The 17,652-nt window shown below is 38.9% G+C and overlaps 1 protein-coding gene across 1 annotated transcript in view; it reads left to right on the forward strand.

The window, feature by feature from the left end:
• neb (nebulin) overlaps positions 1-17,652 on the forward strand; it is a 70,916-nt gene that overhangs the window by 29,573 nt on the left and 23,691 nt on the right. Inside the window, 51 exon segments of the mRNA XM_048194099.1 lie at positions 67-174; positions 265-576; positions 668-871; positions 1,205-1,309; positions 1,418-1,525; positions 1,748-2,059; positions 2,164-2,268; positions 2,368-2,466; positions 2,931-3,032; positions 3,128-3,235; positions 3,324-3,635; positions 3,772-3,876; positions 3,966-4,070; positions 4,171-4,275; positions 4,367-4,474; positions 4,675-4,785; positions 4,908-5,105; positions 5,184-5,288; positions 5,588-5,692; positions 5,800-5,904; positions 5,992-6,099; positions 6,191-6,304; positions 6,392-6,589; positions 6,735-6,839; positions 6,935-7,039; positions 7,127-7,234; positions 7,324-7,431; positions 7,512-7,619; positions 7,703-7,807; positions 7,896-8,000; positions 8,121-8,219; positions 8,325-8,429; positions 8,543-8,647; positions 9,059-9,163; positions 9,254-9,358; positions 9,451-9,555; positions 9,643-9,747; positions 9,864-9,968; positions 10,286-10,390; positions 10,719-10,820; positions 12,485-12,586; positions 12,722-12,829; positions 12,926-13,030; positions 13,116-13,220; positions 13,312-13,416; positions 13,497-13,601; positions 13,697-13,807; positions 13,908-14,018; positions 14,099-14,200; positions 15,113-15,217; positions 17,447-17,560. Coding sequence (XP_048050056.1) covers positions 67-174; positions 265-576; positions 668-871; positions 1,205-1,309; positions 1,418-1,525; positions 1,748-2,059; positions 2,164-2,268; positions 2,368-2,466; positions 2,931-3,032; positions 3,128-3,235; positions 3,324-3,635; positions 3,772-3,876; positions 3,966-4,070; positions 4,171-4,275; positions 4,367-4,474; positions 4,675-4,785; positions 4,908-5,105; positions 5,184-5,288; positions 5,588-5,692; positions 5,800-5,904; positions 5,992-6,099; positions 6,191-6,304; positions 6,392-6,589; positions 6,735-6,839; positions 6,935-7,039; positions 7,127-7,234; positions 7,324-7,431; positions 7,512-7,619; positions 7,703-7,807; positions 7,896-8,000; positions 8,121-8,219; positions 8,325-8,429; positions 8,543-8,647; positions 9,059-9,163; positions 9,254-9,358; positions 9,451-9,555; positions 9,643-9,747; positions 9,864-9,968; positions 10,286-10,390; positions 10,719-10,820; positions 12,485-12,586; positions 12,722-12,829; positions 12,926-13,030; positions 13,116-13,220; positions 13,312-13,416; positions 13,497-13,601; positions 13,697-13,807; positions 13,908-14,018; positions 14,099-14,200; positions 15,113-15,217; positions 17,447-17,560 — 6,300 coding nt within the window.

Genomic DNA, 17,652 nt, shown 5'->3' on the forward strand with positions numbered 1-17,652 from the left:
AAGCACAATAGTTTATGTTTCAAATCCTATTAAATCAGTATATGTTGACTCCTCATGTTCTTGCAGAAATATTACCGTCAAGACTATGAGAACAGCCTTAAGAAGGGCTACTTCCTGCCTAAGGATGCCGTTGCAGTGAAAGCTGCCAAGGCTTCCAGAGACATAATTAGTGATGTAAGTCTCATTGTGGATATTATTTGACACATTAAACACACTCTGTTAAATGATAGTGCTCAATCTCTTTTATGCATTAAAACCTTGCAGTACAAGTACAAATCTGGATACAGGAAGCAGCAAGGTCACCACATTGGAGCTCTCACCATCCAGGATGATCCCTTGATCATGCTGGCCTTTAACTCAGGCAAGATTTCTAGTGATCTTCTGTACAAGAAAGATTTCAACAAGTCCAAGACAAAGTACAACCTCCCAGCGGACCTCCTGTCTCTTGAACTGGCCAAGAAATGTCAGATCCAGGTCAATGATGCCAACTACAGAACCTACCTGCACAACTGGACCTGCCTGCCCGACTCCAATGACGTCGTCCAGGCCAGGAAGGTCTATGACCTGCGCAGTGATGTACGTATATGATTAGTTTCACATACTGTGCCGTGTACATTGGCTTGTTATATTGCTACATTAACATCTTTCTTGTAAACTTTCAAACTAGGCTGTATACAAAGCTGACCTTGAGTGGATCCGAGGGTGTGGCTGGATGCCGCATGGATCTGTTGATGTCATCAAAGCCAAGAATGCTCAGGCGATCCTCAACGAGAGACTGTATCGCCAGCCTCCCAGCACTGTCAAGTTCACCAGTGCTGTGGACCTACCTGTCTTCGTCCTAGCCAAGCAAAATGCTGACATCCTCAGTGATGTAAGATTATTGCTTTTCCTTTAGTACTTTACTCAGATGTTCATGGTCAGATTACAGTTGACGACCGCACAAAAATCATGAAGCATAAAAATGTATAGCACAAACACTGGGTAAAATTATATTTGTTTTAATTTTAGTTACACTGAATTATTAATCAAAACTTTTAATTATTGAAAGAAATAATACAGTTATAGTAATAATTATAGTAATTACAATTATATGTACAGTTAATTAGAAATGTAAAATCTTTCTAAATGGTCTTTTTTGTTTTTGCGTCAATTTGTGCCAAAAAGCCCTTAACCTTTTTTTTTTTTATTATTATTTTGTTCACAGAGGAAATACAGAGAAGCATGGGACAAAGATAAGACATCTGTCCACATCATGCCAAATACACCTGCCATCGAGTTGTCCAGAGCCAATGCTATTGCTGTCAGCAATGTAAGCAAACTCACATCCAGAATTTCTGAGTACTACTAAAATGAACTCTCTTTTATGAGCTTATTATGCTATTAAACTATTGGGTAACACTTTTTTGTCTTGTTGCAGAAAATGTATACCAAAGACTGGGATGCTACAAAGGCAAAGGCGTACCATATCAAAGAGGATGCCATATCTGTGATCAAGGCTAGAGCCTCCAGAGATATAGCCAGTGATGTAAGACATTACAAAATCACTGTTTTCTAAACTTCATAGTATTTTCTTTCTCTTATTTTGTAAAAGGTCTTGATTAGCTATCTTTAATTTTAGCTTTGAAATGTTCCCCTCTCTGTTATTTAAGAGTAATGTAAATATGAATACTTCAAATCTTTCAAATGCAGTACACATACAAGACTAGTTATTGCAAGCTTCTAAAACCTTTGTATTTATTCTTTTTAGTACAAGTACAAAACTGGTTATCGGAAGCAAGTTGGTCATCACATTGGAGCTCTCAGCGTCCAGGATGATCCTCTGCTCATGCTTGCTTTGAACTCAGCTAAGATTGCTAGTGATGCTCTCTACAAGAAGGACTTCAACAAGTCCAAGACCAAGTTCCACCTCCCAGTGGACCTGCTGTCTCTTGAGCTGGCCAAGAAATGTCAGATCCAGGTCAATGATGCCAACTACAGAACCTACCTGCACAACTGGACCTGCCTGCCCGACTCCAATGACGTCGTCCAGGCCAGAAAAGTCTATGACCTGCGTAGTGACGTAAGTTGAGCTTTGATTGTGTTTAAAATGGTTCCAGTGAAAAAAAAAAAAAATCCATGATACAGTGTGAAACTTTCTTTTATTTACTTGTTTTTGATGTTTAGGCTGTGTACAAGGCTGACCTGGAGTGGCTAAGGGGATGTGGATGGATTCCCCATGAGTCTGTGGAAGTTGTCAAAGTGAGGCATGCCCAAAAGATTCTGGCTGATGTAAGTCCTTTGGCACTATATACTATAGCTATTTCTACCAATGAGTTATGCTATACAGAGGTGTAATGGTTACTGATCTTTTTTTCTTCTGATTCACAGAGAGGCTACCGGGTGAAGCTGGATGAGCAGAAATATACAACACCCATTGAAAGAATTGACTTTGTGCAGTCCAAAAATGCAGCTGATGTGCTCAATGAGGTAAGCAATAAGATATATTTTATACAACTATGCAATCATACAAAGGAAAACAGCAATGATAAAGTTAGAAAATTGCAAAATTGTAATTAGATTTAAAAATAAATAAATAAATAAATAAATAAACGAGAAAAAGCCATCATCAGACAAGGTACTCTATTTATTTAAGTATTTTCCATACATGTTAAAATGTTAAACTTTCAGTTTTAAAGCCATATCATTCTATTGTTTCTTAATAGTGAATGGTTGGAGTAAGAGATTTTTAGGGTACACTTCATGCTTGAACCCCTAATAAGCATTGTTTTTCCATGTAGTTACTCAAACAACAGAACTTTTACAGTATATTTAGTTTGCTAAATATCTACAAACATTAAAATGATTGGACCCCAAGATGGTTTTCAGGTATGACTGTTCTCTAAGTGTCCTCTTTGGTTTGTATCTTTGTTTTGTTTTGTATTGTTTTTTAGGCTAAGTATCGTGAGGCCTGGCACCACGACAAGACTAAATACACCTTGACAGACACCCCAGTTCTAGCTACAGCAAGAGAAGTGGCCAAAATGTACCACCCGGTAAAGCATTTTTTCTTTTTAAGAAAAAATGTTGTCTGTAATAATTGCTTAAAGTTGAATAGTAACAAAAGTGTCATTTTAAACATCACTTGTAGCATTTTTACACCAAAAACTGGAACAAGACCAAAGCCACATCATACTTCATGCCCGGAGATGCAGTCCCGATTAAACAATGCATCCACAACAATAAAGTGCAAAGTAATGTAAGTTAAAAAAAAAAAATCCTAAACCTAAACCCATTTCACCTTAATTTTATTTATGCATGCAAATACATTCTCCAATTTTTTGCAGTACAAGTACAAGGATGGTTATCGTAAGCAAGTTGGTCATCACATTGGAGCTCTCAGCGTCCAGGATGATCCTCTGCTCATGCTGGCTTTGAACTCAGCTAAGATTGCTAGTGATGCTCTCTACAAGAAGGACTTCAACAAGTCCAAGACCAAGTTCAACCTCCCAGTGGACATGATAGCTTTTGAACATGCAAAGAAGTGCCAGGCCCAAGTAAATGATGATAACTACAGAACTCGCTTGCACCAGTGGACATGCTTGCCTGACCAGAATGATGTTATTCAGGCCCGTAAAGCTTATGACTTAGCCAGTGACGTAAGTATTGGATGAAGAGGTTTTTAAATCAAAATAATTTTTCTTGTTTATTAAAATCCGAGAATAAAGGTAAAATTTCAGTTACTTTATAAAACATCTGATTTGAATGTAATGTAATGTAATACTCTCCCTCCAGAATGTCTACAAAGCAGATCTGGAATGGTTACGTGGTTGTGGATGGGTGGCTGCTGATTGTGTAGATCATGTCAAAGTCCGAAAAGCCCAACAGATTCTGAACGAAGTAAGTTTGACCTTTTTTGTTTGTCCAACTTCTCTGTGATAATAAAACCTCCATTATCTTACAAAAATGCGTTTCTTTTCCCCATGCAGAGAATTTATAAGAAGGATGCCAAGGACAACTTTAGCAAATTTACTCACATTGTGGATCGCCCTGAGATTGTCCTTGCAAAGGTTAACGCCTTCAACCTCAGCGATGTAAGTGTGTCTCAGATTTGGCCATTTTCATCTTCATAGGGAATTACTGATGTGAAGAGGTTAGCTTATCAACTGGGTCAATCTTTCTGTTGTTACTCAGCTGAAGTACAAAGAATCATTTAACCTGGAGAAGGGTCACTACATCGGATCTGAAGATACACCACAGCTGTCTCACTCTAGAGAGGTTGCAAAGATGATCAGTGAGGTAACAATGTCTTTTCTAGACTTGTTTTATATATTTGCATTTTATTTATGTGATGAATTGCATTTAGGATGTTTTGTTGTTGTTATTCTAGAAATTGTACAAAGTACAATGGGATGAGAGCAAAGCCACTGGCTACCAGCTGAACCATGAATATATCCCAGTACAAATAGCCAAGAGGACCAGAGACATGATCAGTGATGTGAGTATCAAAAATTATTTAATATTAAATCGAATAGACCCTTTCCTTATCGCCACAAAACTGGGATCAGTTACTGACAGTGCAGCGTTTAAAAAAGGTGTTTTAATATTATACCTCTATTGATTTTTTGCTTCAAACACTGTTAAATACTGGTTTAGAAGTGATGATTGTTGATTCTTTCCCGTTTTGAAACACTGCAGAATAAATACCATGATGCCCATGAGAAAGCCAAAGGCCACTACATGGCTTCAACTCTCGTTGACTTCCCTGAGGTGGTTCGCTCTGGCCAAATGGAGAAGATGAAGAATATGGTGAGTTGTTTTTATTATTACTATGCCTGAGGTCTAAGATCGCTATATTTTGATATTTACGTGACTTGTTATCTTATAGTTTAACTCCTCATCAACCAGAGTTTTTTCTATCTGTCCATCAGAGAGACTACCACAAAGCCTACAATGAAACCAAAACTAAGCTCCATATTCCTGCTGATATGATCAGCCACGTGGTTGCCAAGAAATGCCAGGATATCCTAAGTGATGTGCTATACCGTACATACCTGCACCAGTGGACATGCCACCCTGATCAGAATGATGCCATCCGTGCACGCAAGGCCAATGAGATCTTGAGTGATGTAGGTCATGATTACAGTGATATTTTGAATGTGTCAGACCTGTTCAAAAGCTACATTTGACTAATTTCTCCCTGGCAGGTGTTCTACAAAGAAGACCTGAACTGGATGAAGGGTGTTGGCTGTTACGCCTGGGACACTCCTGAGATCGTACGTGCCAAGAAGTCGTATGAGCTACAGAGTGATGTGAGTAACATTTTCAACAGTACAATAAAGAGACATAGCCACTTTTCCACCGTCGGGCCGAATGTTTTTAAGAACTGTTAGGAACTGTTCCAGTTATATTTCCACTTGAGACTTGTACGGCACGGCACAATTACAAACCGTTTTCGGCCAGGTATTCTGAGCAAGGTTGGCTAACTGTGCTGAACCGTGCTGGTAGAATGCGTGTAGTGACGCCACAACTCAGGATGGTCACTTGTCTGTTGCATGGCCATTGTGTTTCCACCTGTTTGAAGGTTTAATGTTTTTTCTTTTCCACACAGATTAAATACAAAGCAGAAGGCAAGAAGGAATGGAACAACTACTCCATTGTGACAGACACCCCTGTATATGTGACTGCCATCCTGGGCCACACTTGGGCCAGTGAGGTTTGTACTTCAGTTAACTAATAATTCAGATCCTTGAGTACTATCAAGAGCACAATACTTTGGAGTTCAAATGATAATACGCTGTATATTTTATGTTTCATCCACAGTTGAACTACAGGGAGGCATATCATAAGGAGAAGCATATTTACACCACTATTCTGGACACCTATGACTACGCAAGATGCTTCAACCTGAAGGAGATCTACAGCACCGTAAGCCTGCGAGAAAACCTCTAAAATGCTGAGTTCCTGGTTTTATTTGTTGTCCCAGTTCTTAAAATATTCTTTGTGTACATTCAGAAAGCATATTCTGCCGCTTGGGACAAGATCAAGGCCAAGAGCTACAACATCCCTCATGATTCCCATGCCTTAGTCCATGCCAAACAACAGAAGGTCATCCTGAGCAATGTGAGTCCTTTCTCTAGTCCCTTCTTCAGTGCTTACTAATGCCTGGTTGTCCTAAACATACTGGACATTAAACCTTCCCTGGTTTCTGTAGGTTAAATACAAGGAAGATTATGAGAAGTTCAAGACCCTGTACAGTCTCCCTAAGTGTCTTGAGGATGACCCGGCTACTGCAAGATGTATCAAAGCTGGAAAACTGGTTCTGGATGTGAGTAAAGCATCAGCTGATGTTCAGTTTTGTAACTTACTAATTGTCAAAACAATTAAAAGCTCTTTGTAACACCTTTTCCATTAGCGCCTGTACAAAGACAATTATGAGAAGACCAAGGCTAAAATCCATGTACCTGCCGACATGCTTGACATTGTAGCCGCACGCAATACTCAGAAGACCGTTAGTGGGGTTGACTACCGTAAATACCTGCACCAGTGGATCTGCCTGCCTGACATGCAGGTGTACGTACATGCCCGCAAGGTCAACGAGCAACTGAGCGATGTGAGTTATACCTACATCCAAACACTTTTGATATTTTTGTGTATTGTCACATGCAAATGCCACCTACTTTAGGTTCCACTACCTGAGATTGTATTGAGGTCTTTTGTTGCCCTGTATAACCCTGTATTTTTGTATCTCATTTCAGATCTTCTACAAAGATGACCTCAACTGGTTGAAGGGTATTGGCTGCTATGCTTGGGACACTCCTGAGATTATTCGTTGCAAGCAATCTATGAAACTGCAGAGCGACGTAAGTGTAACCTCATTTCATTTTCTTTCAGTTTGCTCCTCCTCCATAATTATCTCACATGTTGTCTTCTTCTTCTGTGTGATGGTCTCTTTCAGAATCTGTACAGAGCTAAGGGAATCGAGCACTTTAAGCAGTACTCTGTGGTCATGGACACCCCTGTCTATGAAACATGCAAGCAGAGCGCTAAGAACTTGAGCGAGGTAACATCTCAAAAACATGTTTCAGAATGCCTTTACTGCATTTTGATTGAAGCAGAATCTTCTAACTCATATACTTCCTGTCTGCAGCTCAACTACCGTCATGACTATGTCACAAATGTCATGGGTAAAAACACCGCTCCTGCTGTGACCGTTGATTCTGAAAGGGCCCGTCAAGCCAACTACATCCAGAGCGACGTATGACTCTTGTCTCTTACCAATTCATAAGAACATGTACTGGTCTCTCCGTTGATGTATGCTTCATTCACATCCTTTCTGTCTTTCAGAACTTCTACAAAGAGGCCAATAAGATGATTATGCCTACCGGATACACTCTGCCTTACGACACTCCACTCAACAAACAGGCCAAAGCCAACACCATCATCACCAGCAATGTACGAGAACCTCAAATTCTCAAAAACAGAAAGAGATAAATGTTATGATTGCATCTCATCTGATGTTCCAATCTCTGTAGGTTAAGTACAGGGAAGCCTATGATCTGATGAAAGCCAGGAGCTACAAACTAGATCCTGAAGGTGTCAACTTTCTCACCATTAGGAAGGCCAATATGGTCACCAACCAAGTAAGTCCAATATCCATATAGAGCTTAAGAAATTTTAACTTTATCATGAACGAGGATATTAACAAGGTTGCGTTTTGTCATAGCGACTGTATCGTGAGAAATATGAGAAGGAAAAGGACAAGATCCACTCTGAGTATGACACACCTGAGATCAGACAGGTTAAGGCCACTCAGGAAGCAATCAGTGATGTAAGTATGTCTTTATTGTGAAATATGAGTTTGTACTATACCACCAAAATTATTAGATGTACTAATGATGGTTCATTTTTCTCTACAGGTGTGCTATAAGGAGAAGTACTACAACAGCAGAGGAACTCTTCTGCCAATGCCCATCACCCCACAGCTGATGCACTGCTTCCATGTCAATGAGATCAACAGCGATGTAGGTGTCCCCCATACTGTACATGCACCTAAATTTCCTGGGACATACTGCATACTGGAAATGTTGCATTTCCCCACTTGACATTTTCAGGTATAATAGCTGTTTTTATATCTCCTGCAGTTGAAATATAAAGAGGATCTGCATTGGCTGAGAGGCATCGGCTGCTTTATGGCGGACTCCCCTGAGATGACCCGAATCCGTGAGATCAGCAAGTTTAGAGTAATGAATCATTCGCTTATTATTATGCATGCCACATTTCATTCACAATGGTTCATTCTGATGATTTTTGGTACTAATCAGGATTTGTTTTTATCTATTTGCTAGAAATCGTATGAAATTGATGCTAAGAAGAACTTTTCCAACTTCAGTGTAGTCCTGGACACACCAGAGTACAAGCGTGTGTCTGAACTCAAGACCCACATGAGTGATGTAAGTGATTTTGTACCAGCCTCAGGCCTGATATCTCAGTTATAGACTCCATCAATTCTGTTTTAAAGGCTATCCACATTCTTCAATGTCTCACTGTCTGTTTCTATCCACAGATGGTGTACCGAGCTGAAGGCAATAAGGAAAAGACAAAATGCACCACCACTGTGGATGGCCTGGACATTAAGAGAGCCAAGTGGGCACAATCTCTCACCAACAAGGTACATCACTTTCAGCCCAAACCCTAATTAAACATAAATAATGACTTGTTATAATGTCAAATTAAAAGTTTGGGTACTCAGGGTTTAAAATGAAATGGGTCAGGTTTTACGAATGATAATCAGACCCTCGCTGATGTAATTGACAAAAGCGATTTCCAATCAAACACATGCAATTTACTGAAGAAAGCATCTGTCACAATATAAGGCTGAAATACAAGCTTCAGACTTTGATTCCGTTCAGTTGGAAGATATTGATATTTGAGCTGATATTGTCTTTATTTGTCAAACATTTGTCACACATCAAGTGACAAGTGGATGATGCCTAGTGTTTTTAGTCTGTTTTGGTCAATTTTGTCAATTCATGGAGAAAAAGTACAGATTTGCCCGTATAATGCTGGTGTCTCTTCACAGTACAAGTATGTTGATCTGGCATCCAAGGAGAGGGCCTTCTTCACCCCAGAAGCACACACTCCCATTATGGATCATGCCCGTTCCATGAAAGTGGTGTACAGTGAGGTAATTTTTTAACACCTGGATTCTTTTTAGTAATGTATAACATGTCTGTATGCAGACAAGCCTGTGATTCATCTTTTGTATCATCTTTAGAAAAAGTACAAGGAACAGTATGAGAAGATGAAGCACAAGTATACTCCCATCCATGACACACCAATCCTGGTTCGTTCCAAGAAGGCCTACCTCAATGCCAGCGATGTAAGTCGACCAGATGCTTTGTTTATTTCTTTACTGTCCTGTTCAATATCAGTAATAGAGCCCTCCTAACAAGCTATATTATTTATCTCCAGTTGCGCTACAAGGAGACCTTTGAGCTTGCTAAGGGACACTACCACGCTGACAAGGACGCCCTGGATATTCTCTGTGCCAAGAGGGTCAGAGATGACATCAGTGAGGTTAGTAAACTAAGAGACCTTTTGTTTGCTTTAAACATGAATGTGATTTAGTGATGAATCCTGCCACTCACTCTCTCCTTTTCTCAGGTCAAATACAGGGAGAAGTACATTAGCACATTGGGCACCTGGAAGTCCATCCCCGATCGCCCTGAGTTCTTCCGCAGCAAGGTTGTGAGGGACTGCATCAGTGACGTGAGTATAACTAAACCCACCTTCTCTCTTTATTCTGTAATTCGTCAGCTCACAGTGTCATTAACAGAAGCTCATAGTGCTGTTTAACCACGGTCACATGTTCTTATCCACTTTAGGTCAAGTACAAAGAGGATCTAGAATGGATCAGGGGCATCGGCTGCTACGTGTGGGACACACCTGAGATGGTGCAGGCTGAACACAACAAGACCCTCTACAGCGAAGTAAAGAGCAACCACAATTTTACTCATTTCTAATACAGATGTGTTAATAAACACAGTTGTAGACCCTTTTCGTAGACTGTGACGCATTTCCACAGTTATTAACATCATAAATCTGCTTTTAGTTTTTCTAATGAACTATTTTTAGATTTTCATTTTTAAAAAATTATAATGTAGCTATTCTAGATTTTAAATGCATCAGATTTGATAGTAATGAACATTTCATATTTCACTTTTACTGTGAAAGTGCCATTAATATTCAGTACTATGGTATGTAACAAAAGCACCTCATAATCTCTTCTATCTTTTCTTATTGACAGAGACTCTATAAAGCATCATTTGAGAAGAACAGAGCCAACTTCAAGTATACATGTGACACGCCATTCTTTGAGGCTGCCAAGAACGCTTCCCTTTTGATTAATGATGTGAGTCAATAGAAGCATGACTTCATTTTATAATACTATTGAATATTACGTGCTAAATAAAAGAGTAATGAAGCAAGAGAATGCTAGCAAGAATGTTTTAAAAAAAATGCTTACATAACCTGTTTCTTCCACTGCCTCTTTAATGGGTACAGCTTTAAAGGTAAACTATACCATCTTAAACTGCCAATTTCATTTATATTTCATGAAAATTATTAGGATTTCACTTTAAATGTACCTGTCATGATATGTTTTCTCCTCCTGAATGAGTGTTCATCCTCACTGCTCTTGAGGCAGTTGTCTTTAACTCCTGTTTTGAAATCCTGAGCAGAGGTCCTACCGTGCCAATTATGAGAAGACTAAGGATAAGTACTCCGTAATTGTAGATGACCCTAGAAACATCTTGGCTAAGGAGGCCAGAAAGCTGAGTCAGGTAAAGCCACCATCTCCAGCCGCCTCCTATGGGTCCATCGCCTGCCACAGGGGCCCGAGCATGAGGTCGTCTCCGATCCAATGGATGGTCCTGTCGCATGGCTACAACGTCACTTGATTGTGTCTCTTTCCCCTGATTTAAGTGCCATTCAAAAAAACTCAAATGGAAATTTTTGAGTGTGCACTGCTAGGTCCATATCTGTGTGCTCCAGATAGTGCTTCATCTGAACAGTGCGATAGTTAGGGGATAAGCTTTGTTCTTGCTTATCTGGAGTACACATTTTGGTACTGAGCTCCACTTTCTGGACTTCAGGAGCCACTCTCTGTCTCTGTCTTCGTCTTCAATTGTGGCATGATTTGAGCATCTGTGTTTGTGTGTTTCCTCAATGGACAGGGAAAATATAAATGCAAGGCCAAGGAGTTACTCAAGAGTGGCTGCAATGAGCTGCTCCGTCCTGATATTCTCATTGCCATGTACAACTCTGGCATGTGGAGCAAGGTAACCATCTGCCCACTGGTAGAGTCTTCCAAGCCCACTAGAAATCCCATCTCTTCATCAATGCACCCCTAACATCACCTTTAATGGTAATATCCAGCCATTAACTATTGCTACTTTGGTTTTTCCACCATACCCTGCTTTTAAAACACATCCACTGATCACTGTCCATAACTTTTGCCCATACTTGTATATAGAACAGTCTGGGGCTATAGCAATATTATCATGCTGGCATACATTCAGACAGTAGTTAGCTATTTAACGGAAGTAGATTTTAACTTTCAAGATTTTAACTTTTAACTTTTTTTCAGGGCAAGTTGTCACACATGTTTTACCCTAAAAAAAAAAGACAACTAGCCCAGTCTCCCCTATTTTAAGGTGTCATGGTGGTGTTTTCCTTTAGTTTCTTTAAATCATGTTATTATTTTGCACTGAAGAAAGAATCGATGCATTGTTTAGTTTAAATAATTTAATTTATTAAAATATAATAAAATAAAATAAATAGTTTTGCATTTATTAATAAAACATTTTTAGCTCAAAATGTCAGTTTTATGTAAAATTGTAATTTTTAAAAAGAAGCACTAATAAAAAAAAATACATTCAGAGTTGAAATGCCATGTTCAAAAGTTTACAGAAGAGTATGAGCATAGATGCGAAGACATTACACAGTAATAGTAACAAGTTGTAACTTGTCAATGTCTTTCTGTATGCTGTTGCCTGAAGCTGCTTTCCACCTCCGTCTCCATTTTGTTTGACTGCACATTGCATATCTTCTATTGCATGTATGTATGTATGTATGTATGCATCTTATGGACTGCTGAAAATATAAGTCATTATTTGCATGCTCTCCACTGGATAGATTTTGTCGAAGTTTAACTGAAGTCTGTCATGATTAAACCCCTTTAATGCATGATATTGATATTCGTTATACAACTTAAATGTAGTTTAACTGAAGTCTGTCATGATTAAAACTTCCCTTTTAATGCATGATTTTGACAGTTGTTATACAACTTAAATGTCACAGTATCTTACTTAGAGATCCTTATAAACATTCAATTGATGTGAGGTTGCCCTTAACTTCTTAATAGCTTTATTTATAAGATATGCTTCATTTGAATGGAAATGTGCTGTCTCTGTTTATCTGATTATCATATTATTACTTCTTGTAGTGGAAGTACAAAGAGCAGTATGAACGTGCCAAGTCAAAATTCACTTCGGTGCTGGATACCCCTGATTATCAAGTTGCCAAGCGCAGCAAGCAGATCAGCGATGTGAGTATCATCCCCATCTGCCTTCCACCTTGATGTAAAAAGGATTTGTACATACGTACAGTAGACATTCCAGCTAATAATCCAGTCATTGTATGGGAATACATTATATTTTGGCATTTCTGTTCACTTCTTTAGATCATCTATAGGATGGAATACAACAAGACCAAAGCAAGAGGTTACACACTTGGACATGACACTCCCTCAAGCCAGCACATGAAGAGGGTCAAGGAGATCACCAGCAATGTAGGTTTACCCTTCTTTTCATTTGCAAAAAGGAACCAAATTCAAGACTTTTTATGTCTGTATATTTCATTTCAATCTTCTGGGTTTTTTTTACAGCTGAAATACAAGGAAGTGTATGAAAGAAACAAGGCTCACATCAACATGGCACCTGACGCTCACGACATCCGTGCCGCCAAGGAGGCCTACAAGAACATAAGCAATGTGAGTCTACATTGATCTGCACTGAGCATTTGTGAAGGTAAATCACAAGCCAGCATATCATTATTTGTGTTTCTCCTCCGTGTAGCTTGACTACAAGAAGAAGTACGAGGCCACCAAGAACAAGTGGATCTGGACAGTGGACAGACCTGATTTCGTCCATAACGCTAAGAACAGTTTCCAGCAGAGTGATGTTCGTGCTGCTCCATTTTCAACCACAGTTTCAGTTTTAGAGAGAATAATTACAGATTAATGAACTGATTTTTTTTTTTTGTAATTCACAGGTTGAGTACAAGTACGATAAGGAAATGCTGAAGGGCTGCGTAATATCTGTCACTGATGATAAAAACACTCTTTTGGCTAAGAAGAATGCTGAGCTCTCCAGTGATGTGAGTGCCATTTTCCATACAGGACATTTGAAAATCAACATACACGACTAATACTAATAAAAAATATCATGGTTTTTCAGGTGAAATACAAGGAGAAGTATGAGAAGGCCAAGGGCCAGTACATTGCTGTCCATGACACACCTCAAATCCTTCATGCTAAATCAGTGGCCAAACTTGTGTCTGAGGTATGGCACCAATATAATGTTATAATCAATATAAAGCTTTGTAAAATGTTTTCATGTATCATATATAAATTCATGTTTTACCATTTTTTCTGCAGACCAGATACAAGGAGGCCAGTAAAAAGGATCTCCAGTCGGGTGGCTTCACTACACTTACTGAAACTCGTGATACTGCCCACAGCAAAGAGGTTGGAAAAATCACAAGTGCTGTAAGTTGAAATACTCAATTTTCACACCATTATTATAAGAAAAAATTGTAAGGATTATACTTGTGAACACTAATCATAATCTCACATGATCTTTCCATAGAAACTGTACAAGGAAAAGTTTGAGAAGGAGAAAGGCAAGTCTAATTACAACCACATGATTGCTCCTCCTGATGTGCAACATGCCATGGAAGTGGCCAAGAACCAAAGCAACGTAAGGAAATAACATGTATCTGCTTCAAATAATAGTCTCAGGCAGAGATCATATTAAATCTCACATCTCTCCTTCTGTAGATTGCCTATAAGCAAGAGGCTAAAGCCAAGTTGACATACACCTCGGTTGCTGACCGCCCAGACATCAGGAAAGCCACTCAAGCTACTAAGCTCGTCAGTGAGGTGAGTGTCATTTTAAAGTGACAGTTCACCCATAAATTGAAATTCTATTATCAATTGCTCACCATTATTGCATTCCAAACCCATAAGATTTTCATTCAAATATGGTCAACAGCAGCTCAACCATGATTGCTTCATGCCCGAGAGTAAACCCATTGGTTCTCGCACATTAAGTAGCACATTTGCACTTCTGTGTTTACCATATTTGATGTGCTCCATGTATGTATATTTATAAATGTTTATATGTAAATAAAAGCATAAATTAAATCTGTTTATCATATAAAGTGAGCAATCATGCTTTATCAGAAGACTTGAATTAAACCACTAAATACTTTTGAAGTAAGCAATAAGGTACGAGAGGTTGTGCTATATCATGAATAAGTCACGGTTGAAGGGCGTTGTTAGGCACGACACGAAGCGGAAACAACCCCCTCAGCCGTGACTTTTTCACGATACAGCACTAGCCTCGGTACCTTATTGCTTTTATATAACGGTTACCACACAATACAAATATTAAAGCCAAAAATATGTATCAATGCAACTTTCATGAAGTAAAATAACTAAAAGCCTTCCTTCCACCAGAAAAAATTGTCCCTGACCATGAACAGCAACAGAAGTTACATTATTACACCATTAGATGGCGGCAAAGACTGTCTTTATGAGTGTGTCAGTCAGTAGCGAAGACTTTTACATTAAAAAAAAGAAAAGAAATCTCATTAAACATATTTGTGTTTCGAAGTTGAATGAGTCTTATGGGTTTGGAACCACATGAGGGTGAGTAAATGATGACAGAATTTTCATTTTTAGGTAAGCTGTTCCTTTAAGTAATCAATCCTCTGCAGTGAAGTCTTGATTAAAAAAAGCATGTATTGTTGTAATTTTTTGTAGTAAAGGTTGCAAAAACTGTTCTTGTAGATTGGATACCGTGATAAGGCTCGTCAGGAGGCCAGCCGTGGTGGAACGCTGCTCGGTCGTCCTGATATCGCCCTGGCCACTGAGGTGTCCAAACTGACCAGTCAGGTAATCCCGTTACCAACTCCACGCTAGACATGATGCAGTCCGTAGACTTTCATTGTATTCATCCACAAGGAATACAGGGGTTTAGTTTGAAGCCACTGAATATGTATTTTGACACTGGTTTCCTATCTTCATCACCATGGCAGCTGCATGCCATCATTATGCAGTAGTACTCAAAAGTTAACTGTAGTGGTAGATTCAAACACCTTAGCAGTGCTTCTCATGCCCATCAGCATTAATACCGCCATTGTCTATGTGAGCCCTGAGTGTCTCATGTAATCTGTTCCACCCCATCTGCTTACCTATCTGCCCTGTATTTATTCATGTCTATCCATCTGACTCTTCCATCCATCTGTTTATTCATTCATTCATTTTCTCTATTCTGTCCCATCTCATTAATGTTACCCTGCCATTTCACTGCGCTTTTTAGGAAGAGGAAAAGCCATCGCTCCACGGTGCTGCCTCCTTTGACACTCCTCAGATGCGGCACCTTAAGAAAATGAGTGCCCTGACTAGTGATGTAAGAAGGGTCCCTGGCCCCTGGGGGCGACATTTGCACCTCTCTGTCTGTCTCCAGTGGCACTCAATTTGATAAAATCTTTGGGTCCTGCAGACATTGAAATATTTTTGTTGGTTTTCAATGTTTTTGCCCACTCAATTTCACATTCCCATTTTCATTTTCACATTTTTTTTTTTTTTGCATCTTTTTGTTGCTGAATTTGTCTCTTTTTGTGTTTGTCATGCAAGCTTTTGCCTTGTTGCCAGGCATAGGCTTATAGACCAGCACTCTATCACAGTTTTTTATCATCAGTAGCATTTTCCCCCATTTCACACTATTTGTATGGCATGCAAATTGTTTTTGGACATATGAATGACCTGTATCTCTTGTTCAAAATGTCAAAAATGGTGTCCAGTTTGCTGTTGCATTCTTTGACATGCTGTTGTATCGAGGAGTGTGCAGATTCAATAAGCAACACTATTATTCATCAGTTGAATGATGTACAGAAATAAATACTAATACTGCTACCGTTTAGACACCAAAAACACACTTGATGATTGACTTTATTCTGCACAGTATTGATATCAATTATTTGGTCTACACACTCCTTATGTGACTTTGCTTGATGTCATAAATTTAATTCCTCCACAGACCTGGAGCTACTTTGGGAAAAGATTCAACCTCTCTCCCACCTTCCCTCCATTTAAAGCTGAATTGTGTTTAATTGTGCTGAATTTTTATTTAAGTAGGGTTAGTTCACACAAAAGTGAAAATTCTGTCATCATTTACTCACCCTTATTTTGTTCCAAATCCATAAGACTTTCGTTCATCTTCGAAACACAAATGAAGATATTTTAATGGAATCTGAGAGATTTCTGTCCCTCGTTTGAACCTCCATTCACTCAAAACTGATGCTTAAAAAAGTTAATCCATATGAATTGAGCGGTTTAATCAGCCTTCTGAAGAGTTTTGGGTGAATGGATTTTTTAGTGAAAAATCTCTCAGCTTTCATTAAAAATATCTTCATTTGTGTTTTATTTTTGGGTGAGCTAACCCATACAAAAACATTTTGGCACTATCAAAACATTGACAGATACAGTAACGTTGGCTTGAGGTGGGACTTTCTGAATGTTTGAAACCTCCATAAGGGAAGTGATTTTTCACGGTAACTTTTAAACCTTTAACCAATGGTATGTGCTTTTGTTGAAGCCATTAGCCTGCATTTTTCCAAATGATTTTTTAATAGTCATGTTTAACAGTGGAATTTCTGTTAAACATTACCCATGATTCTGTAAAGAAATTTCCACCAATCAGAGAATCGAAAAAAAGCTAATTTCACCAAAAGAACTTTACTCCCATGAACCACTGCAAAAGATGTAATCGAGTCAGTCTCGGCACTGTTGCACTCTGTTGGTTCAGTGATGCTAGGGGCATAGAAATCACACACTTCAGCTTTAAAACCACAAACAGTATATGTTGGATGTGATGCTTTTGAATGCTCTGAACTTTGTCTTGGTCATCCCATTTGGGGCTAGTACAATGTGAACTTGATCTGAATCGTACTGTATTAGACCCAAGTGAAACCCTGTTGTAACGATATTCTTTTCACTTTACCTTTCTTTCCACTGATGACTGCATGAAACGATTCAGTTGGAATTCATGTTTGCAAGCATTTTGGCTGAGAAAATACATTGCTAACAGCAACTAACTATGTCACTGTCTTCTCTCAAAAGCTGAAGTACAAGGAGAAGTTTGACAAGGAGATGAAAGGAAAGAGACCACAGTATGACTTGAAGAACAGCAAGATTTATCAGACTCTGAAAGATGCCAATGACCTTGCAAGCGAGGTGCTATAAACTCTCAAAACTGCTCTTTTAAAAACAAATTTTATGAACTGTATTTTATCCGCCTCATATCACATTGAGAGCGTCTCTTATCA

This window comes from Megalobrama amblycephala, linkage group LG6 (assembly GCF_018812025.1).
Source record: "Megalobrama amblycephala isolate DHTTF-2021 linkage group LG6, ASM1881202v1, whole genome shotgun sequence".
Lineage (NCBI taxonomy): Eukaryota > Metazoa > Chordata > Actinopteri > Cypriniformes > Xenocyprididae > Megalobrama > Megalobrama amblycephala.